This window comes from Neoarius graeffei, chromosome 22, assembly GCF_027579695.1.
Source record: "Neoarius graeffei isolate fNeoGra1 chromosome 22, fNeoGra1.pri, whole genome shotgun sequence".
Classification (NCBI taxonomy): Eukaryota; Metazoa; Chordata; class Actinopteri; order Siluriformes; family Ariidae; genus Neoarius; species Neoarius graeffei.
Genome location: NC_083590.1, coordinates 50,693,025 through 50,718,744, shown reverse-complemented (window position 1 = coordinate 50,718,744; position 25,720 = coordinate 50,693,025). Strand labels below are relative to the sequence as shown.

At 41.9% G+C, this 25,720-nt stretch overlaps 1 protein-coding gene across 2 annotated transcripts in view; it reads left to right on the top strand.

Annotated features, from left to right (window-relative positions):
* The first annotated feature begins 858 nt into the window (after window positions 1–858).
* scamp3 (secretory carrier membrane protein 3) overlaps window positions 859–25,720 on the top strand; it is a 49,032-nt gene continuing 24,170 nt past the window's right edge. Inside the window, exons 1-4 of one of the 2 annotated variants that reach the window (XM_060904930.1) lie at window positions 859–1,308; window positions 1,419–1,496; window positions 8,724–8,840; window positions 25,594–25,717. In XM_060904930.1, the coding sequence (XP_060760913.1) occupies window positions 1,255–1,308; window positions 1,419–1,496; window positions 8,724–8,840; window positions 25,594–25,717 (373 nt within the window). In that variant the 5' untranslated portion in view covers window positions 859–1,254. Of the gene's footprint in view, window positions 1,309–1,418; window positions 1,506–8,723; window positions 8,841–25,593; window positions 25,718–25,720 lie in introns of both variants that reach the window. The other variant, XM_060904929.1, reaches the window with a different exon arrangement.

The window sequence follows — 25,720 nt, the reverse complement described above, 5'->3', positions numbered from 1 at the left end:
TTTAGTATCACGATACTTTTAGTAACACGAGATACGTTTTAGTATTACTTGGTATCGGATCGAGGAAAAAAAATCAGCGGTATCGTGCATCCATAGAAACGTTATAGCAGGCACTACTTTCCTAGTCGTGCTGTTCTACAAAAATAACGCACACATTCTGACCAATCAGATTCGAGAATTCTACCGCGCCGTAACAACACGAGATACTTTTAGTATCACGATACTTTTAGTAACACGAGATACGTTTTAGTATTACTTGGTATCGGATCGAGGAAAAAAAATCAGCGGTATCGTGCATCCATAGAAACGTTATAGCAGGCACTACTTTCCTAGTCGTGCTGTTCTACAAAAATAACGCACACATTCTGACCAATCAGATTCGAGAATTCTACCGCGCCGTAACAACACGAGATACTTTTAGTATCACGATACTTTTAGTAACACGAGATACGTTTTAGTATTACTTGGTATCGGATCGAGGAAAAAAAATCAGCGGTATCATGCATCCATAGAAACGTTATAGCAGGCAGTACTTTCCTAGTCGTGCTGTTCTACAAAAATAACGCACACATTCTGACCAATCAGATTCGAGAATTCTACCGCGCCGTAACAACACGAGATACTTTTAGTATCACGATACTTTTAGTAACACGAGATACGTTTTAGTATTACTTGGTATCGGATCGGGGAAAAAAAATCAGCGGTATCGTGCATCCATAGAAACGTTATAGCAGGCACTACTTTCCTAGTCGTGCTGTTCTACAAAAACAACGCACACATTCTGACCAATCAGATTGGAGAATTCTACCGCGCCGTAACAACACGAGATACGCCCAGCTCTCGTCACTGCCCACGTGCTTTGCAGCTGCAGTCACATGACTGTGTTTCCTTATTCTGTTCTTTTCTGCGAGACGATTAAAAAGATTCTAATGTTCGTCAGGTTTAACAGGATAGTATGATCCGGCACATGGGATTAATTACACCCCCGGGGCAAACAGGAGGATTTCTGGATCTGTGAGATTTATTAGTTTTCTTGATGAGGAGTAAACAGGGCGGTGTGATTTGACGCATCCTTGGTGGGTTAGCTAGCTTAGCTCAGCTCAGCTCAACTCAGTTCTCCGAATCAAAAGCAGGTATCAATCTGGTAAAGAAAGAGATCAGATAATGACCCAGAGATCCTTGTAGGCGTTTCTGTTCTCACTGAAATCCCCTTCAACAAGTTCACTCTGCCCGCCTGTGAGAAAGTAATCAGACATGTCTAAGTACACAAGTTTTCCCGAACCCACTGAGGATCACAATCCATTCCAGGTGATCTGATTATTTATTTTTTAATTTGTGGATGATCTGTTGGTCGTGTTTTTTTTAATAAGGTTGATCCTGTAACTGTGTGTGTGCTTTTTTTTTTTTAATGTTTACAGGATCCTTCAGTGACCCAACACAGCAGCAGCAGTACAGATTACCCCACACTGGACCTGTACAACCCCTTCGACACCAGGGCGAGTAGGGTAAAGGAGAAAGCACACGCATTTCTTGCACACAAATCACACATCTGATCTACACTGATTTAGCCCGTGCATTGATTTCTAAAATAATATTCCTTCCATTCATTCAGTCTCGAACCAGTGGCGGCTGGTAGTCTTTCAAACAGGGGAGGCTGGTCGGTTACGATATTTCCAGATTTTAAAAGAAAAAACATCAATTTTGCCCATACTCTTGCCTCTGATCTGGCTGATTGTTGGCAGCGTCACAAACTGTGAAATAACAGGTTCTTTTGGCCCATTAGCCTACTGTCCAATATACATGATGGTGGTGTTGGGGGGGAGGGGTATATTTTAACATTTTATATTTTAAAATTGTGGCATGTTGTTTAAAAATTGATCATTATTGAAAGCAGCTCTTTGGCTACGTTCACACTGCAGGCTGAAGTGACTCGAATCCGATCTTTTCGCCCATATGTGACCTGTATCCGATCTTTTATTGACAATATGAACGACACAGATCCGATTTTTTCAAATCCGACCCAGGCCGTTTGGATATGTGGTCCTAATTCCGATTCCTATCCGCTCTTTTCATATGCGACTTCAGTCTGAACCGCCAGGTCGCATTCATCCGACTTACACGTCATCAACAAGCCACAAACGTCACTATTCTGCGCTGAAGTAGGCGGCGGGTCTCTCAAAAAAAGTTACAACAACATGGCGCATAATCACGGGCGCAGATAGAGGGTGGGACGAGTCATATTTAAATTCACCTCGTTCGGTCCCCCCCACTTATAGGGAGGAAAAAACGTCTATGCTGTCTTTCTTTGCATAAGGCAAACCTCACGGAAAAATCAAAAGACTAATTACCATTTGGTTTATTGAGGTGCACAGCAGTGTATACATAGTTGCAACAACTCACATAAAACAAAACAAAGACTGATATTCGGTTGGTTGAGCTGCGCAGACTGCACAGATTGCGAGCTCGAGCTTGGTTGCTATGGTTACTAACAAGAAGTTTGACAGGCATATCGGGGTTGGGGTTGGTTTGCTGGCAGCTTTGTCCCCCCCAGTTTTTTGTCCCCCCCAGTTCAAAAAACGTATCTGCGCCCCTGCGCATGACATCAATGCGAGGGACGCTTCGGGCTGTGAAGGTTCTGAATCTTCTCAATGGAAGGACGCAGAGGTTAGGGAGCTGATTTCCATTTGGGGGGATACAGCTATTCAAGCTAGATTGGATGAGTCATACCGCAACCGGGCAGTTTTACTTCCGTAAACACTGGCCATGCTCACTGCGTGTGACGTCGTCGTATCCTGCAATGCGCATGCAGAACACTTTTAGGTCGCTTTTCGTTCATACTGAGGATCACATACAAGTCGCATATATTTGTTAATGTGAACGACCTCACAAAAAAATCGGATTTCACAAAAAAATCGGAATTGAGCATTAAGCCTTGCAGTGTGAACGTAGCGTTTGTCAGGAACCTCAGCAGTAGAGCTGGGTGCCACACATTTCATTCAATGACACTTTCCCTATATTTTACTTATTTTGACTGAGAAATGTTTTATTGACAATTTTGATAACCCTTCACTTTTAATCCAGGTCTGTAGTGTGAAATGTTCTCGGCTGTGTTTTTGTTTAAAAATGTTTTCCAAATTGTAGCTGTGTTTAATTCATATCCAGAAAAATATATATTCCAATATGATATACTCAGCATAAACATTTTAAATAGATTCTATATTTTTGGTCCATCCATGACATATTACTAAAGTAGCCTATTTACTGTTGTTGATGTGGGTCACTTGCTGTTAGCCAATTCACTTTCTCGTACCAGGAGAGCTGAAAGGAACGAGTATTATTCCCTACCTTTTTCACCAAGTCAATTTGAGGCGTTGGTCTACCCTGCTCTTTAATTTTAATTTTTTCCTCGAAAGGAAGACTGGCAAATGGCTTCGCCAAAATTAAATCAGCAATGCTTGGCATCCGTGCGCAGCTTTCTTGCTAGCTGACTAGCCCCCTCAAGTTCAAGTTCAGTCACTCAAATAAATGAAATTTCTGGAACTAAGATAGCAAACTTGACAACACTATATTTACACTTTATTTACAATGAAAATATATACAAACTAAAAAAGCTGGTAGAAACCGTATGTAATTAATGAAATCGAAATGTAAGCTGATCTCTTACAATACACCACAGCACTCGCGAATCTGCATGGGACTGAACTGATGTTGCCAGATACTGCTGATGTTATCCAGCCCAAAATATGTTCAAAACCCGCCAATATGCACTTAAAACCGCTCAATTGAGCGGGAAACCCCCCAATCTGGCAACACTGTACCGCTGCCTGTCTATAGTTGAAACGAGCTGTCAATCAAAGAAAATATCCGGCCGCTTTCACCAATCACCAGTCTCCTCGCGGAAACTGCCATGTCCCTCCCATGTGAGGCTCAGAGTCCGTGGGCGGGCGTTTTCGCAGTATTTGTCCAATAACCGTCTTGCATTTTGAGATTGAAAAGCGCAGAGCTCCCAAATGCCATTGAAGTCCACTGAGGCTGGGAGTCCGTGGGAGTCCGTAGGCAGGCATTTTCGCAGTATTTGTCCAATAATCGTCTTGCATTTTGAGATTGAAAAGCGCAGAGCTCCCAATGCCATTGAAGCCCACTGAGGCTGCGCTGCATCGCGCTGTCACGAGGGGGAGAAACTCACGCACACATTAAAGTTATAAGGGCATTTTTAGAGGAGGCTGAGCCTCCCTCGTTGTCTTAGAGCAATTGCCCGTGTCTCGAACCTATTACCAACTTTAAGCTCCTGAAGTATTCCTTTTCAACCAGTTCTTTCAGTTCTTGTTCCTTCACTTTGTCAAACTCCAATATTCCTAGATATTTATATCCCATATCCTCAACATCTCAACAACTTTTCCATCTGGAAGGGTTATTCCTTATCATACTCTGTTTATATACTATGGATGTCCAGAAAGGCCATGAGTTGGGTTTGTGGGTTTTTTTCCCCTACAGTATTTTTAGATTTTTTTTTTTCTTGAGATAAAAACACATTTTCCTCATGATCCCAAGAAAATAAATGTTTTCTTGAGAACTTACTTTCATCATGATCACAGAAAATAAGCTGTTTTCCCAGGAGTTCAACTTATTTTTCTCATGATGTCAAAATGTATAATTAGGCATATGAGATGTCATGGAGTAGCTAACACAAGAGGAAACAGCTGGTAGTGTTTCTGTCTCACAGCTCAAAAGTTTTGTGTTTTGATTCAAGTTTAAGTGACTGTGTGATGTGCAGCCTTCCCAAATTTTCCTTTCAGGATCAGTGAAATCTATCCATCTATCTATCTATCTATCCATCAATGCTAGATCATTTCCAAATTAGTGTCCGTCAGTTGAAAAGGTGACTTTGCAACTGTATACGGTCATGGACACTACAGTGATTTCTGAACAATTGATCATTTTCATTTCCAGACAGTTTGAGATACTGGGCTGTCTCCATGGTTATGGCATGATGTTTGAGATACCATCTAAATGCTTTGCATCTCCCAAAACAAATGGTGATAACCTGTGAAAATAGGATGTAATTACTACAGAATCTCCATAAGTCTAATACAACCCCGATTCCAAAAAAGTTGGGACAAAGTACAAATTGTAAATAAAAACGGAATGCAATAATTTACAAATCTCAAAAACTGATATTGTATTCACAATAGAACATAGGCAACATATCAAATGTCAAAAGTGAGACATTTTGAAATTTCATGCCAAATATTGGCTTATCTGAAATTTCATGACAGCAACACATCTCAAAAAAAGTTGGGACAGGGGCAATAAGAGGCTGGAAAAGGTACAAAAAAAGAACAGCTGGAGGACCAAATTGCAACTCATTAGGTCAATAGGTCATTAACATGACTGGGTATAAAAAGAGCATCTTGGAGTGGCAGCGGCTCTCAGAAGTAAGGACGGGAAGAGGATCACCAATCCCCCTAATTCTGCACCGACAAATAGTGGAGCAATATCAGAAAGGAGTTCGACAGTGTAAAATTGCAAAGGGTTTGAACATATCATCATCTACAGTGCATAATATCATCAAAAGATTCAGAGAATCTGGAAGAATCTCTGTGCGTAAGGGTCAAGGCCGGAAAACCATACTGGGTGCCCGTGATCTTCGGGCCCTTAGACGACACTGCATCACATGCAAGCATGCTTCTGTATTGGAAAATCACAAAATGGGCTCAGGAATATTTCCAGAGAACATTGTCTGTGAACACAATTCACCGTGCCATCCGCCGTTGCCAGCTAAAACTCTATAGTTCAAAGAAGAAGCCGTATCTAAACATGATCCAGAAGCGCAGACATCTTCTCTGGGCCAAGGCTCATTTAAAATGGACTGTGGCAAAGTGGAAAACTGTTCTGTGGTCAGACGAATCAAAATTTGAAGTTCTTTATGGAAATCAGGGACGCCGTGTCATTCGGACTAAAGAGGAGAAGGACGACCCAAGTTGTTATCAGCGCTCAGGTCAGAAGCCTGCATCTCTGATGGTATGGGGTTGCATTAGTGCGTGTGGCATGGGCAGCTTACACATCTGGAAAGACACCATCAATGCTGAAAGGTATATCCAGGTTCTCGAGAAACATATGCTCCCATCCAGACGACGTCTCTTTCAGGGAAGACCTTGTATTTTCCAACATGACAATGCCAAACCAAATACTGCATCAATTACAGCATCATGGCTGCGTAGAAGAAGGGTCCGGGTACTGAACTGGCCAGCCTGCAGTCCAGATCTTTCACCCATAGAAAACATTTGGCGCATCATAAAACAGAAGATACGACAAAAAAGACCTAAGACAGTTGAGCAACTAGAATCCTACATTAAACAAGAATGGGTTAACATTCCTATCCCTAAACTTGAGCAACTTGTCTCCTCAGTCCCCAGATGTTTACAGACTGTTGTAAAGAGAAAAGGGTAACATGTGGTAAACATGGCCTTGTCCCAACTTTTTTGAGATGTGGTGTTGTCATGAAATTTAAAATCACCTAATTTTTCTCTTTGAATGATACATTTTCTCAGTTTAAACATTTGATATGTCATCTATGTTCTGAATAAAATATGGAATTTTGAAACTTCCACATCATTGCATTCTGTTTTTATTTACAATTTGTACTTTGTCCCAACTTTTTTGGAATCGGGGTTGTATATGACCGTGTGCCACTGGGTAGAATGGAACTGCTACGTGACCTTGGAAAGTAATTTTGGTTATCATGGGATTGCAAGAAAAATAATCTTTGAGATAACCGTGTAAGGAAAATTTAAACTCCTGGCCATTCTGGTCTTCTGTGGGAGACACCTACAAAAGTCTTAGGCACCCTATGTTTTCATACAAACTTTTATTATAGAGTTCTATTTTATAACATCTACATTATTGAGCCAGTACAAAAACATTTTAGAGTTCCAAACGTTTGTTTTCCAGCACAAAATTAAATGTTACAGAGAAAAAAGTTTGTATCTGAGCAGCATATTACATAAGCGAGCACTTCAGATTAAAAAAGAAAACATAATGAAGGCTACTGGGATTTGCTGCAAAATGAAGCAGCAAGTGTGACAGTCAGTGTCCAGAAGAACTGTGGCTGGTTCTGCAAGATGTTCGGTAAAACCTACAGCTCATTTCCTTATAAAACTGCACTCACTGTACCTGAGATTACTATTTTATTTTTTAAAGCAAAGGGTCACCTCACACCAAATATTGACTTTTTCATTTATTATGGCTTACTGCTGTATATAGTAGTATCTTTTTAATGTTGAAACATATTTAATTTCATTATTTTTAAGCCATTTTTGGTCAACAACATTTCTTTACATGTGCCTAAGACTTTTGCACATAACTGTATAACACTGCGTATATGAGGAATTGAAGGCCATAGAGAGCCTTTTTTTTTTTTTTTTTTAATACAAAGCTGACCTGATTATGGAGTCCAGTAAAGGTTGTGTTAGAGATGCTCTGATCATGTCGAACAGGATCATACGATTAGACATGACAAACCACATCAATGCTCAACATTAATTACCAGCAACATTAAACTTTCTCGAATTCCACATTTGTATTGCAAAACACGAGCTAATTCCCAGACAGCCAAACTGGGAATGCCATGTGAATAGGAATAAGGAGCTATTGATCATGTAGGATGATGAGCATTCTCAGGACATCAGTATAACTAATTGAACCATTGAACCTATTAGTCATTATTAAAGACGATTATTTATTACACTATCACACTTGTATTCAGAGTAAGGAGTAATTTTGCAGCTTGTTTGTCTTATTCACCTAATGTCTCAGGGTGAGCATTACCACATGGTGAGCCTGACATGGTTCTGTATTGACCATGAGCTCATTGAGTGTAGAGTGTATTATTTCATGACCCATAGTTTCAGAGCTCGACTTTATGGGTTGTTGTGTGTCCTATTTGTGTGACGTAACGTTCTTTTGAAATATGTCATTCACACGATGACCAACAATATATTAGAAACACTTCTCATTAGTTGGGGCATTCCCGAGGAAAAAAAAACCCCATCGGAGCAGTGCTACTGATGTGGCCTGGCCTGGAGGGCCCTGAAGACTGCTGGGGGGGGGGTCTGGGGGCATGGTCCCCTGGACAAGTTTGAAATTAGAGACTTCAAATGGTGCATTCTGGTGGCATCTAGGGGGCTGATTTAGGCACAATTCAACATTTATTAAATTTGCTGTTTTTTACCTTGTCAAATATGCAAGAGGCAAAATTAGATTTGAAATGAAAACACTTCATAGCATGTCTCTTCATTTTCCAATCCCAGGATGCCAGGAACAGAATCGAGGTCAAATCATGCAACACCGCCATCTAGCGACCAGTGCCTAGAACTTTGGTTTTATAGATGGTTGTGAATAGCAGTCAGTGCACGCAGTCAAACCCTTTATTTTCACTTCTGGGTTGAGTACCAGTATAGTCTAGACCCATATATTACAATATATTTCTATAGTTATTACTCCTTTTCAGAAGGGAATAGGAGATATTTAGTTGTGGAAAGTACTCTGCATTGTTTTGTTTTGTTTTTGTGTGTGTGTGCAAGTGACAGCGCGGCGCAGACGTTGCACAGCACGGTAGAATGCCACGTATCCGTGCTTTGGGGAAAGCCCTGTGAGTCACGATATTGACCTGATGTTGCGCTTTGTAATAATAGTGATTGATTTATTTTTCTTTCATATCATAGCTTCCGCCTCCTTATGAGGCTGTGTCACCAACGGCACCACCCACCATCCCACCTCAGATGCTGCCTGCCAGGACCACGCCCACAGAACCCAGGAATTATGGATCCTACAGCACACAGGTGTGTTTCTTCGCTACCTTGATATTAATGCCGTATTTGACTAAACTTGTAATTTCCAACCTCCGAATAAGATGGCACTTACAAGGAGGTTGGAATTACCTCAACTTGGAAGTCCTACTCGGGTCTCCTGAACCCTGAGTTCAAAACAAATCAACATGGTGGCTCACAGCATGAACAGTAAACACAGAAGCACTTTTCACCTTTAAATGAATTACAGTGTTGTTTGCAAGTTTGTGAACCCTTTAGAATTTTCTATATTTCTGCATAAATATGACCTAAAACATCAGATTTTCACACAAGTCCTAAAAATAAAGAGAACCCAGTTACGCAAATGAGACAAAAATATTATACTTGGTCATTTATTTATTGAGGAAAATGATCCAATATTACATATCTGTGAGTGGCAAAAGTATGTGAACCTCTAGCAGTTAATTTGAAGGTGAAATTAGAGTCGGGTGTTTTCAATCAATGGGATGACAATCAGGTGTGAGTGGGCACCCTGTTTTATTTAAAGAACAGGGATCTATCAAAGTCTGATCTTCACAACACGTTTGTGGAAGTGTATCATGTCACGAACAAAGGAGATTTCTGAGGACCTCAGAAAAAGTGTTGTTGATGCTCATCAGGCTGGAAAAGGTTACAAAACCATCTCTAAAGGAGTTTGAACTCCACCAGTCCACAGTCAGACAGATTGTGTACAAATGGAGGAAATTCAAGACCATTGTTACCCTCCCCAGGAGTGGTTGACCAACAAAGATCACTCCAAGAGCAAGGCATGTAATAGTCGGTGAGGTCACAAAGGACCCTAGGGTAACTTCTAAGCAACTGAAGGCCTCTCTCACATTGGCTAATGTTCATGAGTCCACCATCAGGAGAACACTGAACAACAATGGTGTGCATGGCAGGGTTGCAAGGAGAAAGCCACTGATCTCCAAAAAGAATATTGCTGCTCGTCTTCAGTTTACTAAAGATCACGTGGACAAGCCAAAAGCCTACTGGGGAAAATGTTTTGTGGACGGATGAGACCAAAATAGAACTTTTTGGTTTAAATGAGAAGCCTTATGTTTGGAGAAAGGAAAACACTGCATTCCAGCATAAGAACCTTATCCCATCTCAGTGTTTTCCCCAGAAAAAAATTAAAGCCCTAAATTCTGGCATGATAATACACAGACAGTTGAGTGCCAAAGGCACTAGGGGGGTGTGGGGGCATGCCCTCCCAGAAAATTTTTTTGAAAATAGATGCTCTCAGGTGCATTTTCAGGGTCTCTGAGAGGTTTTAGATGCATGATTATAGGATAGATTTTACCAGTGTGTTAGGGCCAATTTATTCTTAGTTTTATTTTATTGAAATTACCTCCCCCTGCTGGCACTTTTACTTTGACTCATGACCCCACCAGGAACTCTTAATAGGTAGACAGGAAGTGAGGCCTGCCAGGTGAGCGCATTTGAGTAGAAATGCTAGCCACAGTCGGGAGCGATATAGTTTTTTGACCACGATAACACAGGATAACACATTAGAACACACCAGAACATACAAATTAATATAGAAGTTTTTCGTTTACATTGACACACGCATACACCATTGAACAGGATATTTAAGTTGTTGCATATTTAGAAGAATAGAAGATCCTATTTTCTTTGCAATTTATTTTAAGTTTATTGAACGTGCGTCCGAAATCCCCCTGGCCTGGCTTGCGCGGCGGCTTGATGGATGGTAAGACAAGTTGCTGAAATAAAGTCAAAAAACTTCGTCAAGGATGACGAAAGTATTCTGTATTGGATTAACCACACCAGAGGATAAACCACACAGATTCAACGCTGTTATCAGGACACCTGCTGCCTTGGAGAAAGCGGCAGACGGTGAAAACTTTTGTCGGGTCGTGAGTAACGCAATAACCCACCCAAACTCAGACTGTTTTATTTGGACAAGCATAACGTTGACTCTGAGTGCTTGATAAACGTCGAGAAAGTTTGATACAGTGTAGTGTGCTTTGACTTGAAACGTTTGAACGCTGAGACTGCAATAATATAGCATTGTGCTCTTACGTTATTTTCTGTTTTGTCACGACAGTGAAGTGCTTGGTTGTAGCGCTTAAATATAGCCTTTGAAGCTCGTGTGTCCGAGCATGAATGAAACAAACCCGTTTATTGAGTGAGGAATAGTTGATTTAATAGCCTACGGTTTAAAAGAAATGTTTAGGCTCAGTGGAACTTTTGATTTGTTTGAATTGTGTGAATCACACTGCATTTAAAAGGCCTATTAAACAGGGTCATTCAAGCCTTCAATTATTAATGGCCACTATGGATGGTACTCAATCTGCTGAAATGGATGAGCATGTTAAGGAACTAAAGAAGGTCAGAAAAGGCAAATTAGCAACATGTACACGCAAAATGAATGAACTTAAAAGGACAATGCAGGAAAAGGATATTGATGCTGTGAAACAACATTTTGTTATTTTCCAATCACTTTGTGAAGAATTTAAGAATGCTCATGATGCCGTGCAAAATGTATTACCTGAAGAGGAAAAGAAAAAAGACAAAGCTGAATGGTATAAACCTAGGATGGAACCATTTCAGGATTTCTTAGTAGAGGAACAGGATTGGGAGGAATTAATGGCACAGCAAGGTGAATTATGCCGCTTTTCCACTACCAACGCGGCTGAGTTGGGCTGAGCCGTGCCGTGCTGAGTTGGGCTGAGTCGAGCTGAGTGGGGCTGTTGGGGTTGCATTTCGACTACAACCGTGCTGAACCGTGCTGGCTGGAAGTGGGTGGACACATTGGGTGGAGTTAGCGAAAGTGGACATGGAGTCGTTAGTGTTGCTGGTCTTGGTGCTGTGGCTTGTTGTCGGTGACAACGCCAACAGATACTGGCAAGAGCGTATAGATGAGGCGAGGCGCATAAGGCTTCATAATTCTCGTAATTCATAATTATTCTTCTTCCGGGTTTACGGTGTTTACAGATCCCAACATGCTCGCGGGGCGTGTGTGGGCATGTGAGGACACTCCTCCTCACCAATCAGTGCACAGGGGAGTGTCTCCTCACGCCCCTAGCCCCACTCAGCTCGGTTTGGCTCGCTTCAGCCCTACTCCAAAACCGTGCGAGTTTTGGGTGCTGAGTAGGGCTGAAGTGAGCTGAGTCATGCTGCTCTGAGGTAGTCGAAACTCGAGCCGTTTCGGGCTGAAGTGAGCTGAAAAAGGGTAGTGGAAAAGGGCCATTAGAGGAACAGGAATTGCCTGCAGAAGAACAAGAGTCTGTTGAACCAGAGGTTGCATTAGATCCACCAGAGTCAACAGATCCACAAGATTTGATCCATCCAAATGATAGCATTTCTAATGTTAGTAGATCTAAATCATCTTCAGTGAGCTCTGCGCATAGGAAGGCTTTTGCTGAACAAGCTGCACTGTTGTCACGTAGGGAAGCATTGCACGCTAAGCATGCACTTGAGCAACAGAGATTGCTTTTAGACTCAAAGATTGAAAACACCCAACTCGAAGCAGAAATTGCAGCATCAGATGCCAAGATAAAGGTCCTGGAAAGCTTTGATGTGCAGTCAGGAACGTCTGAAGATGGCATGAACTCCTACTTAGAAAGCCATAGACCATCTTTATAGACATCAAGACTACAGCAGTCACCTGTGGGGTTTGCTAGAATATCTACAGTTCCTAAAACACCACTGCAAACAATTCTGCAACAGCCTAGACTTGCTAGAGTTGTTACAATCACAAAGCAACCGCAGGTAATTCCAAAGCGTCCAGTCTCAACTCCAAAGCAGTCTGTCACAGCCACAAAGACACCAATCTCTTTAAAGTTCAAGCAGGAGAAGATCCCTCCAAGGGAAAGTGGTCCAAAGCCCATTTATACTGAGTCAAGACCAGACTATGACGGTTTATCTTCTGTCATGCAAAGACAGAATGACATTGTTGATTTACTTGTACTACAACATAAGCAAGCACTATTACCTGTTAGAGAAATACCAGCCTTTCATGGTGATCCATTAAGTTTCAAAATATTCATGCATGCCTTTGAATACAGCATTGAAGACAAAACAGCAAACACTCAAGATCGCCTGTATTATCTCGAGCAGTATACGACAGGCCAACCCAGAGAACTCGTCCAAAGCTGCTTCCATATGGATCCTTCAAGAGGATATCATGAGGCTAAACGACTCCTACAGGAGAACTTTGGAGATGACTTAAAAATTACAATGGCATACATGGATAAAGCCCTGAAGTGGACAAGCATCAAGTCCAATGATGGTAAGGCACTACAGAGCTATGCACTGTATCTTATGGCCCTTTTCCACTACCCTTTTTCAGCTCACTTCAGCTCGCTTCAGCTCACTTCAGCCCGACACGGCTCGCGTTTCGACTACCAAAAAACAGCACGACTCAGCTCGCTTCAGCCCTGCTTAGCCCCTAAAACTCGCACCGTTTTGGAGTGGGGCTGAAGCGAGCCAAACCGTGCCAAGTGAGGCTGGGGGCGTGAGCAGACACTCCCCTGTGCACTGATTGGTGAGGAGGAGTGTCCTCACATGCCCACACACGCCCCGCGAGCACGCTGGGATCTGTAAACACCGTAAACCCGGGAGGAGAAGAATTACGAGAATTATGAAGCCTTATGCGCCTCGCCTCATCTATACGCTCTTGCCAGTATCTGTTGGCGTTGTCGGTGACAACAAGCCACAGCACCAAGACCAGCAACACTAACGACTCCATGTCCTCCATGTTTATTGTTTACTATCCGGGTCGTGAGACTACCGCTTAAAAGCTCACTGATGTCACTGTTTGCGCTGCTTAACGACATCACGTGACGTCCACCCACTTTCGCTAACTCCACCCAATGTGTCCACCCACTTCCAGCCAGCACGGTTCAGCGTGCTTGTAGTCGAAATGCAACTCCAACAGCCCCGCTCAGCTCGACTCAGCACGGCACGGCTCAGCCCGACTCAGCTGCGTTTGTAGTGGAAAAGCAGCATTAGAGGCTGCTGCAATACAATGCAAGACCTAAAGATCATGGAAGAGTTAGATCTACCATCCAACATGAAACTGATTATTAATAAATTGCCCTACAAGCTGAAAGAGAAGTGGAGATCCACTGCATGTGATATCTTAGAAAGAACAGGTCACAGAGCCCGTTTCCATAACCTTGTAGTCTTTATGGAAAAGCAGGCCAAGATTCTCCTGGACCCTCTGTTTGGTGACATTCAAGACTTCAACAAGACCAAGACCGCAGCCATTTCCAAACAGCCAAACTCACTTAGGAGCAAGGGCAGTAGCTTTGCTACAACAGTAGCAGTATTGACTGATTGCAACATTAGAACATGTTCAAAAGATCCCATATTTAAATGTCAAATTATATCTGACTCCTGTGTCATCTGCACATTCTGTGAAGGCAAACATCACCTAAAGGATTGCCAGAAGTTGAAGACACAGCCACATGTTGCCACAGTAGAGTTTCTGAAAAACAAAGACTTCTGTTTTGGATGTCTTTTGAGAGGACACATGAGCAAAGATTGCAAAAGGAGGATGACTTGTGAGAAATGTCAAGGTAGACACCCCACCATCTTGCATTTAGACAAAGTGAAGCCGATTGAACCAGTAAAACAGAAGGAGACCTCCATCAACAGTGGTCATGTTACCCTCAAAGCTGGTGGAGTAACTGGGGCCGGCAAAGACTGTGCTCTGTCAATTGTGCCAGTGCAAGTAAAAGCCACAAAGGGAAGCAAGTCTGTGCTGACCTACGCCTTTCTGGATCTAGGCAGCTCAGGGATGTTCTGTACGGAGAGACTGAGAAGACAGTTGAACGCTAGAGGCCGCAAGACTGAGATTCTCTTATGGACGATGGGGCAGATCAAGACTGTCTCAAGTTATGAGCTTTCTGGACTGGAAGTAGGCAACCTGGAAGGGAACACCTTCGTAAAACTCCCTAAGGTCTACACGCAAGATGCCATCCCAGTGACCAAAGAGAACGTTGCTACTCAGAAGGACATCTCAAACTGGCCATACTTGAAAGAAGTCAAGCTGAATGAAATTGACACAGACATTGACCTCCTTATAGGATCGAATGCTCCAAGATCCCTTGAACCATGGCAGATTATCAATGCCGAAGACAGCAGACCTTATGCAGTCAAGACAGTGTTTGGATGGGTGATCAATGGACCACTCAACTCTTGCACTGCTGAAGAGTTCCCAAGATTGCCAACTTTAACCGCAAACCACATCTCTGTGACAGAGTTGAAGGATTTACTGGTACAGCAGTACAATCATAACTTTCCTGAGAGGAAATTCGACGAAAAGAAAGAGATGTCTGCTGAAGATCACAAGTTCATGCAGAGTGCCAAAAGCTCAGTAATGCTCAAGAACGGACATTACTATATGTCACTTCCACTGCATGACCGAGACGTGATGATGCCGAACAACTGTGACGTTGCCAAGCAACGAGCCCTGAACCTGATCAGAAAGTTCAAATCAGATCCAACTTATGCTTCGGAATACAGGAACTTTATGACTGACGTCATCCATAAAGGCTATGCTGAGACGGTGCCACAGGACAGGCTTCAGAGGCAAGATGGAAAAGTGTGGTACATCCCACATCATGCAGTGTATCACAAAAGGAAGAAACCCCTTAGAGTGGTATTTGATTGTTCATCGACATTCCAACAAGCATCCCTCAATGATAAACTACTTCAAGGACCTGACCTGACAAATCCTCTCCTCACCGTCCTGCTAAGGTTCTGCCAAGAACCCATTGCTATGATGGCAGACATAGAGGGGATGTATCCATGAGGATGACCGAGACCTGTTGAGATTTCTGTGGTGGCCAGATGGTGACCCATCAAAGAACCTCGAGGAGTACCGGATGACAGTTCACCTATTTGGAGCAATATCCTCTCCAACATGTGCCAACTTCGCACTGCCAAGACTGCAGATGACCATGGTCATGGGTATGCTGAAGAGGTGAGCAGGACCATCAAATGTAACTTTGATTGTCTTAAGTCTGTGGCAACAGAAGACCAGGTCATTACCCTTTGCAAAGACCTCAGAGACCTCTGCTCTCAGGGTGGATTCAAGCTCACCAAGTGGATTTGCAACAGCCGCTCTAGCTTGCTTCCATTCCTGATGAATGTAAAGCAGATCGAAGAACTGGACCTGGACAGAGAGAAGCTGCCATTAGAGAGAGCTCTCGGAATTCAATGGAACATCGAAAAGGACACCATATTCCGTGTCGCTCTCCAGGATAGACCCCTGACACATCGGGGGATACTATCAGTCGTCAGCTCTATTTATGATCCTTTAGGATTCTTGGCACCATTCATCCTAAAAGCAAAGCAGATCCTCCAAGACCTCTGCAAACTGAAGTGCGGATGGGATGATGGCATATCAGAGACTTACCTCACTCCTTGGAAAAAGTGGCTTGCTGAACTGGAACAACTGTCCAAAGTTAAAATTGACAGATGCATAAAGTCCAAGAACTTTAGCCAAGTTGAAAAGGCACAGATGCATCACTTTTGTGATGCAAGCGAACATGGCTATGACAGTGTCATCTACCTTAGACTGACCAACAGAGCAGATGAAATCCATGTGACGCTTGTTCTGGGGAAATCCAGAGTGACACAGCTGAAGCAAATATCTATCCCTAGATTAGAGCTATCCTCAGCAACACTTGCAGCCAAGATGGATCGACTGCTGAGGTCAGAACTGGAATTGGAGTTAGAGCCCTCAGCCTTTTGGACAGACAGTGAATCTGTGCTGAAATACATAAAGAATGAGAACAGAAGATTCAAAACTTACGTGGCCAACAGGATTTCAGACATCTGTGAGCTTTCAGACAAAGACCAGTGGCGGCATATCAGCTCAAAGGAAAATCCAGCTGATGACGTTTCACGTGGTCTGAGTATCGAGGCTTTCCTCAAGTCCAAAAGATGGTTCCAAGGACCAGAGTTTCTTGCGAAACCAGACACAGAATGGCCAAATGCGCTAAAGGATTTTCCACCCATCGAGTCAAATGATCCCGAGGTGAAAAAAGAAACGATAGTGAACAGTCTGATTGTAGAAGCAAAGAGCCCACTAAGCAAGCTTATTGAGTATTACTCAAACTGGAATAGACTCAAAAGTGCCATAGCTTGGATGCTGAAGTTTCGGGCACTCCTGCAAAAATGGAGACTATGTAGAGTCACTAGAAACACTCAGACTGACTTAAAGTTCAAAGCAAAAGTTGGACAAAAGTAGAAGACCTGCAGGAGGCGGAAGGGTGCATTATTTACTATGAACAAAGAAAAGCCTTCCAGTAGGAAATCAACTCGCTCAAGCGAGGACAGTCGTGTGCCAAAACCAGCACACTTTGCAAACTGGACCCAATCTTGGACCAGAGTATCTTGAGAGTAGGAGGTAGGCTCAACAAAATGGCCTTACCAAGTGAATTAAAGAACCCAGTAATTCTGTCAAAGAACTAGCACACCTCTAGACTGATCCTACAGCAAGTGGGTCACTCAGGATGAGGTCACATGCTAGCCAAGCTGAGAGAACGATTCTGGCTACCTTGTGCTAATGCCATGGCTAGGAAAATCATCAAAAGGTGCGTCTTCTGCCGAAGATATCAAGTCAAGGTGGAACAGCAGAAGATGGCAGATTTGCCACAGGACTGCATAACCCCAGATGAACCTCCATTCACCCATGTGGGGGTAGATTACTTTGGGCCTATCGAGGTAAAGCGGGGCCGGTCGCAGGTAAAACACTATGTCTTTACTTGTCTTGTTTGCCGAGCAGTGCACCTTGAAGTGGCGAGCTACCTGAACACGGACTCGTGCATCAATGCTTTGCGCAGATTCATTTGCCGCAGAGGGCCAGTGTCAAGCATCAGATCAGATTGCGGCACAAACTTCATTGGTGCAAACAGAGTTACAAGAGGCCTTGAAGGAAATTGATCACTCCAAAATCCAACATGCACTACTAAAGGAAAGGGTGAAGTGGTCTCTCAATCCACCCTCTGGAGCACATCATGGAGGAGTATGGGAAAGGTTAATTCGTCTCATCAAAAAGATTCTTTATTCTGTTCTGAAAGAACAATTCTTGGATGACGAGGCTCTCCAAACAGCACTGTGTGAAGTTGAGGCCATCATGAATGACCGACCCATCACCACAGTGACTAGTGACCCAAATGATCTGAAACCTCTTACCCCGAACCATGTTCTCCAGTTGAAATCGAAACCAGTCATGCCACCAGGACTCTTCCAAAAAGGAGACTTGTACTCCCAGCGAAGATGGAGACAAGTGCAATACATATCGGACCTTTTCTGGCGGAGATGGATAAAAGAATACTTACCGCTCATGCAGGAAAGAATCAAATGGAATAGACCCAGGAGAAACCTAACCACCGGAGACCTGGTGGTCTTCTGGGTCTGCTGCTGATCTCATCTTATTTAAGTCATTGAAAAATCGGGTCATGTATTTACTAAACGAAGCTAAATCATCTTTCCTTGTTGATTTTATTGATTCTAATGCTGATAACCAAAGCAAGCTATTTAGAGCAGTGAAAAGTTTTCTGGTTGAAAATGATACTTTATCTTTCCCGGGCCATCTTGATAAATCGACACTCGTAAATGAAATTGGTAAATACTTCATGCAAAAAGTTACACGTATTTGTGATTAGTCTGACTGTGTCTCTACAGCAGAGGTAGAAAACGTGGATATTGATTTTTCAACTGACATGTTGCCGGCACCATGGTTTGACTCGTTTAATTTGCTGACTGAGGATGATGTTCGCATGTTGATAGCTAATTCTAAAACTGCATCCTGCTGCCTTGATCCGATACCCACTTCTCTTTTGAAGTCATGTGTTGGTCCTTTGATCCCAGTGATCGCAAAGATTATTAACGTCTCTCTGGAATCAGGGACTTTTCCTGAAGATTGGAAAGAGGCTATGGTTCGACCTTTACTGAAAAAAGCTGGTCTAGAATCGGAGTTCAAGAACTTGCGTCCTGTGAGTAATCTGGCATATATATATATATATATATATATATCAAAGCTCATAGAATGTGCAGTATTCAATCAGATCCATGATCATTTGATATCCTCAGGCCTTTATTGCAGTCTGCTTATCGTCAATACCACAGTACTGAAACAGCTTTATTAAAAGTTGCTAATGATATTTTTCTAAATATGAACTCTCAGCGTGTCATACTACTTGTTTTTGTTGGACTTAAGTGCTGCGTTTGATACAGTAGATCACCAAATTTTGCTGAGGCACTTAAATTTGAGTTTTGGAATATGTGGGAAGGCGCTGGATTGGTTCACCTCGTGCTTGTCAGGGCGTAGTCAGCGTATCTTGTTTGAAAGTGCTATATCAGATAGTTTCGACCTGCGTTTTGGTGTTCCTCAAGGAAGCTGCCTTGGCCCATTACTATGCGTGATCTATGCGTCCAAGCTATTCCATATTGTGCAAGCTCACCTTCCAGATGTTCATTGCTTTGCTGATGATTCACAATTGTATCTTTCTTTCAAGCCTAATAGTCCTTTGGACCAAGCTGAGGCGGTACGTGCCATGGAGAACTGTATTTACGATTTAAGAAAATGGATGTTCCAGGACAAGTTAAAGATAAACGATGATAAAACTGAATTTCTAATTATAGTTCTAAACAACAACTTTTGAAAATTAATCCTTGTACAATTTGTATTGGTACTACTGATATTAAGCCTGCTTCTGCAGTACGTAATTTAGGATTCTGGTTTGATACTAACTTTACTATGTCTACCCAAATATCTAAGTCTTGCGGCGCAGCTTTCTTTTGGTTGCATAATATTAGGCGCGTAAGCAAATTTCTACCTAAGGATAAACTGGAAATGGTTCTGCATGCATTTGTTACAACTAGAATTGATTATTGTAATAGTCTTCTTTATGGTTTACCTGATTGTGAGATAGTTAAGTTTCAAACAGTACAGAACGCTGCAGCAAGGTTATTGACATCCACTAGCAAATAATGATCACATAACGCCCGTTCTTCGGGACCTACGTTGGCTTCCCGTTAGATTTAGAATACATTTTAAGATATTACTTTTAACTTTTAAGGCTTTACGTGGTATGGCGCCACCTTATATTACTGATCTAATTAATATTAGACAACATGCGCATTATTCATTGCGCTCAGGTGCTAGCACTGTTTTATTATTTCCCAAAGGAAAAATGCTGCGCACTTTTGGTGATCGTTCTTTTAGCATGGCGGCACCAAAATTATGGAATGAGATTCCTGGCGAACTTCGCAATGTTTCATCCCTTGTTACTTTTAAATCGCGCCTTAAAACGTATCTTTTTACATTAGCTTTTAGTTCTTAGGAAATTTTATAGTCATTAGAATAGCATTATTCCATTGCTATCTTTTATTATTGTTATATGTACATTCATGATTGTTGTTGGTGGAGCTAGTGCATCGTAGCCGTGAGGGAGATGCAGTGTTGTGGATGCGTGTGTGTTTCTTTCATGGTCATGATGCGTTCGCTCTGTCATCATCTTTTCTATGTGGTTTATTTTTGGTTTGTATGACATTGGTGTGACTTAGTTTGGATATGATTTATTGTTTTTGTTTTTGATTTGTTATACGCTTTTGATCATTTTATGTAAAAAAAGTGCACTATAAGTTAATTTTTTATTATTATTATTATTATTATTATTATTATTGATGAAACTGCTCCTAGAAGCTCCTGGCAGCTGGGCAGAGTGGTCAAACCTCTGCCTGGATCAAAAGGTCTTGTGCGAAGTGTTTTAGTGAAGACCAAAGTGAACATCCTTGAAAAGCCAGTGAGCAAACTATGCCTACTTATGGAGGCAGAAGATGGAAGCAGATCACCACAGATAACATGAGACTTGCACCATAATAATGTACTTAGATTTATACTTAGACTAATGTATTTGGACATTAGATTTAGAACTTTAATTGGCCTCCTTTTGATAATTGTTCCCCAAGATGGCTAACAATTAGGGGTCGGTATGTTAGGGCCAATTTTATTCTTAGTTTTATTTTATTGAAATTACCTCCCCCTGCTGGCACTTTTACTTTGACTCATGACCCCACCAGGAACTCTTAATAGGTAGACAGGAAGTGAGGCCTGCCAGGTGAGCGCATTTGAGTAGAAACGCTAGCCACAGTCGGGAGCGATTATAGTTTTTTGACCACGATAACACATTAGAACACACCAGAACATACAAATTAATATAGAAGTTTTTCGTTTACATTGACATACGCATACACCATTGAACAGGATATTTAAGTTGTTGCATATTTAGAAGGATAGAAGATCCTATTTTCTTTGCAATTTAGTTTAAGTTTATTGAACGTGCGTCCGAAATCCCCCTGGCCTGGCTTGCGCGGCGGCTTGATGTAAGACAAGTTGCTGAAATACAGTGTTTCAATGATTTCTGACCTAAACAGTATTAATGTATACACATTTGAAATTTCACCTTAAAGTTCAACATGCAAGTTAAACTGTTTTGTTATAGATTGAAAATCTATGGAGATACCTTTAATTATCTATGATCAAGTAGTGTTGTAACAAAAATGTGCATGAAAATATGAACAGTGGGTTGCTCCATCTTATGCAGTCTAATGAAGGGAATCGATCATCATGACTTCCTGTTGATCACAAAGGTATCTGAACCTAGGAACTGCGACCTTAAAATAAGTTGCTGTATTACTATAACTGTAATGATTTAGAATGTTTCTGATGCAATTACCATAATATTTGTATAACTAAGATACACTGAAATGAAAAGTAAGGCAACTGCATATTATGAAGTTTAAATTTTGGCACTTTATTAAGTGGAATGGATTAAAATTAAAACATATATTTAAAGGAAAAGAAAACTTAATTCATACATTTAAGTTTGCAGAAAGATTATGTACTTTATAAACACATTCGTGAAGAGAATTTGTTAAGTGTCAAATGGAGCATAATTTCAAATAATAATGATGAGCATATTTGGCAGTGTGATGTCATTGTGACCCTTTAACAAAAGAATAATCCAGAGCCGCCTTTTGTTAAAGGGATCCCAGTGACATCACACTGCCAAAAATGCTTATGATTATTATTTGAAATTATGGGATATTTGACACATTTGGACAACTTCACTTCGTGAGAGTGTTTATAAGTACATAACCTTTCTGCAAACTCAAACTAATGAATTAAGTTTTCTACTCCTTTAAAGCAGATTAATTCAAATCAAATCAAGTTTATTTGTATAGCGCTTTTAACAATAAACATTGTCGCAAAGCAGCTTTACAGAATTTGAACGACTTAAAACATGAGCTAATTTTATCCCTAATCTATCCCCAATGAGCAAGCCTGTGGCAACGGTGGCAAGGAAAACTCCCTCAGACGACATGAGGAAGAAAACGAGAGGAACCAGACTCAAAAGGGAACCCATCCTCATTTGGGCAACAACAGACAGCCTGACTATAATATTAACAGTTTTAACAGGTATAACCCTCAACTGTCCTCATGGGGCCGTCCTTCACAGGAGCGGTGCGATAAAACTCCGACCAGACACAGGGCACCAGGATGGATCAAGCAGGTCCGAGGGGCAGAAGAGGCCAGCATCTCAATCCCAGGATCAACATGTAACTCAGAGGGACAGATTGGGGGGAAGAGAGAGAGAAAGAAAACACGTTGTTAGGTATGCCCTAAAAATGACAAGTATTAAATCTGTGTGGTAGGCTCGCAGAGACGAGAGTCTTTACATCAGGCATAACACACAACAATGGCATGTTAATATGGTTAAAAATATCATGACCTGCTCTGGCTGGATGCTTGATTGGGAGCACACTCCTCAGCAATGATGAGATGCAGATGGGACCCTTAGGGCTGGCCAAGACAATTCAGTTACATTTCACCGGGTCTGGGACATGCAACAGAATGTCTGACGGCCGATTCCCTGCAGGCTGCGATAGCCAGTCGAGGTCTCCACCCTCTCCACCAAAAGATTTCCTGTTGACTCCATGTAACTCAGAGGGACAGATTTGGGGTGGGGGGGAGGGAAAGAAAACACAGGTTGTTAGGTATGCCCAATGTCACCTGAATAAGTAGGAGCAGTATACATATTGCACTGAGTACAAGCAGGGACTCCGGCAACTAACTATGACAGCATAACTAAAAGGAGAGAGCCAGAAGGTAACACCGGCATGAGGGAGCCCCGGGACATAAAGCAGCCAGCCACTACACCGTCAACAAACTCGAGTGAGCAAGCGAGTGGGGACTGACAGCATCCATACATCCCAGTTTACCAAAACACTATGTCTGAGGACCCTCCAGATCTACTCCTTTACCTCATAAACACCATTAACAAAAGGCTTGACTAAACAGATATGTTTTCAGCCTAGACTTAAATGCTGAGACTGTGTCTGATTCCCGAACATTACTTGGAAGGCTGTTCCATAATTCTCCTTGGCTTTTGCTTGGCCCAATGTTGGGCAACCCTCTCATAGTCCATCTCGCTGCCATCCATGCTGATGTGGATCAAATTGTCCAGCGAGTCTTCTCCTAGCTTATTCCTCGCTGGAGTCTTTATTCTCTTTAGGCAGGAGAAGCCTCGTTCACAATCTAAACAGAATAGTCTATCAAATAAATCAGTCGGCTTTGTCTGTCTAGTGGGGGACAACATCGGCAGCCAATGAGATCACTTATAATGAATCGGAAAATTCCGGGATGTCTGACGTTTTCTTTCAATATTTTTATTGGACGGTTTGAACACACAGCCAACAGATTAGTTTGTTTACATCATACCATGCGGACATATTACTTTGACAGAATCAACACAAACATTGGAAAAAAAAAAAGACAGCTTGTTTAACACAAATATCAATCAATATGTAAATGGATCTGTTATTTGCTCTCCTATGTATCTAGTTACTTGTGGGTAGGAAATTTAATGTATTGGTATAAATCTAAGCGTATCAGATTTGAACTAAAGTGACTAAGCGTATCGGCAGGCAGAGCAAGCATATCGGGCCTGATTATGCTAAAATGCTTTGGGGAAGACCATGCCATCTGTGAAACATGGTGGTGGTAGTATCATGGTTTGGGCCTGTTTTGCTGCATCTGGGCTAGGACGGCTTGCCGTCATTGATGGAACAATGAATTCTGAATTACACCAGCGAGTTCTAAAGGAAAATGTCAGGACATTTGTCCATGAACTGAATCTCAAGAGAAGGTGGCTCATGCAGCAAGACAATAACCCTAAGCACACAAGTCGTTCTACCAAAGAATGGTTAAAGAAGAAGAAAGTTAATGTTTTGGAAAGGCCAAGTCAAAGTCCTGACGTTAATCCAACCGAAATGTTGTGGAAGGACCTGAAGTGAAGTTCATGTGAGGAAACCCACCAACATCCCAGAGTTGAAGCTGTTCTGTATGGAGGAATGGGCTAAAATTCCTCCAAGCCGGTGTGCAGGACTGATCAGCAGTTACCGGAAACGTTTAGTTGCAGTTATTGCTGCACAAGGGGGGGTCACACCAGATACTGAAAGCAAAGGTTCACATGCTTTTGCCACTCACAGATACCGTATGTAATGTTGGCTCATTTTCCTCAATAAATAAATGACCAAGTATAATATTTTTGTCTCATTTGTTTAACTCTTTATCTACTTTTAGGACTTGTGTGAAAATCTGATGATGTTTTAGGTCATATTTATGCAGAAACATAAATTCTAAAGGGTTCACAAAGTTTCAAGCACCACTGTATACAATATACAGTTGTTAGTTTTAGATCAATTAACATACAAACATGTTCTCTTGTTAAATCTATAACACTTACTATGGAGTTCGCTGTTATGAGAAGGGAAATGTACATCACATGAGCTTCATCTGAGCACACGCACGAAGATTTTAAATGCATGTGTCCGCTTTTGGTTACACTATATTACCCAGGCATGGGATCTTAAAACTAAAGAGGTACAAATGGCATGAAACAGTTTCCTGAGGAAAATGGTGTCTGGAGGGTGTGCTCACAAGAATGTTCCCCATAATGCAACAATATGAAGAAAGGAATAAACCCTGCAACTCAAGTCGAAGCCCAGCTAAACTGGGGTTTTAAGATATCAAACCAACAGTTGTATGAAATTGCTAACTCCCAGCCCATTCAAGATTTCTGCCATTTACAGTTCCTTAAATACTTGACTCACGTTTGCCGAATGGAAAATAACACACTACAGAAACAAGCATTGTTTGATAAACACGTCAAACAAGACATGGAGAAAAGTTGAAGACCTATTGGTAGATCAGCAGCAGGCGCAGAAGACAATGATGGACAAAAAGAACCTCAAGTGTCTATTGGAACATGGTTTTCCAATGGCATGCCCCAAGGCCGATCACGTGCCACATGGGAAGAAATTATAATAATGTATGGATGTTGCAAACAAAAGAACATGAAGGTGTCCATGTTTTGTTTTGTTTGTTTTTTTTACCCAACACTTTGTAGCTCAGACACAGTGTCAGTGTTGCAGATGTGCTGGGACTAATCCATCACCCAGATACTTTTTTTTTTTTTTTTAAATAAAAAAAAAAGAAAGAGATGATCCTTACAGTAAGTGGTAGGTGTACAGAGGAACAGAAGCTTTCCAAACTTCATAGATGAGATTAAAAGTATCCTAGCACCCTGCTGTATGGACATCAGCAGAACACTAGTGAAATCGAGTGGTGTGTATTAGGCAGCATTGTTTACAACACCTTGTACTCAGTTAAGTGACCCCTCTAATCTCACTTTCTCTGAAGCAATCTGCCGTGAACGCCACAACAGCTGACTTACTGAAGAAGCAGGAGGAGTTAGAGAGGAAAGCAAGGGAGCTGGAAAAGAGGGAGAGAGAGCTCGACTCCCAAAGCCGTAACGCAGGATCCTGTG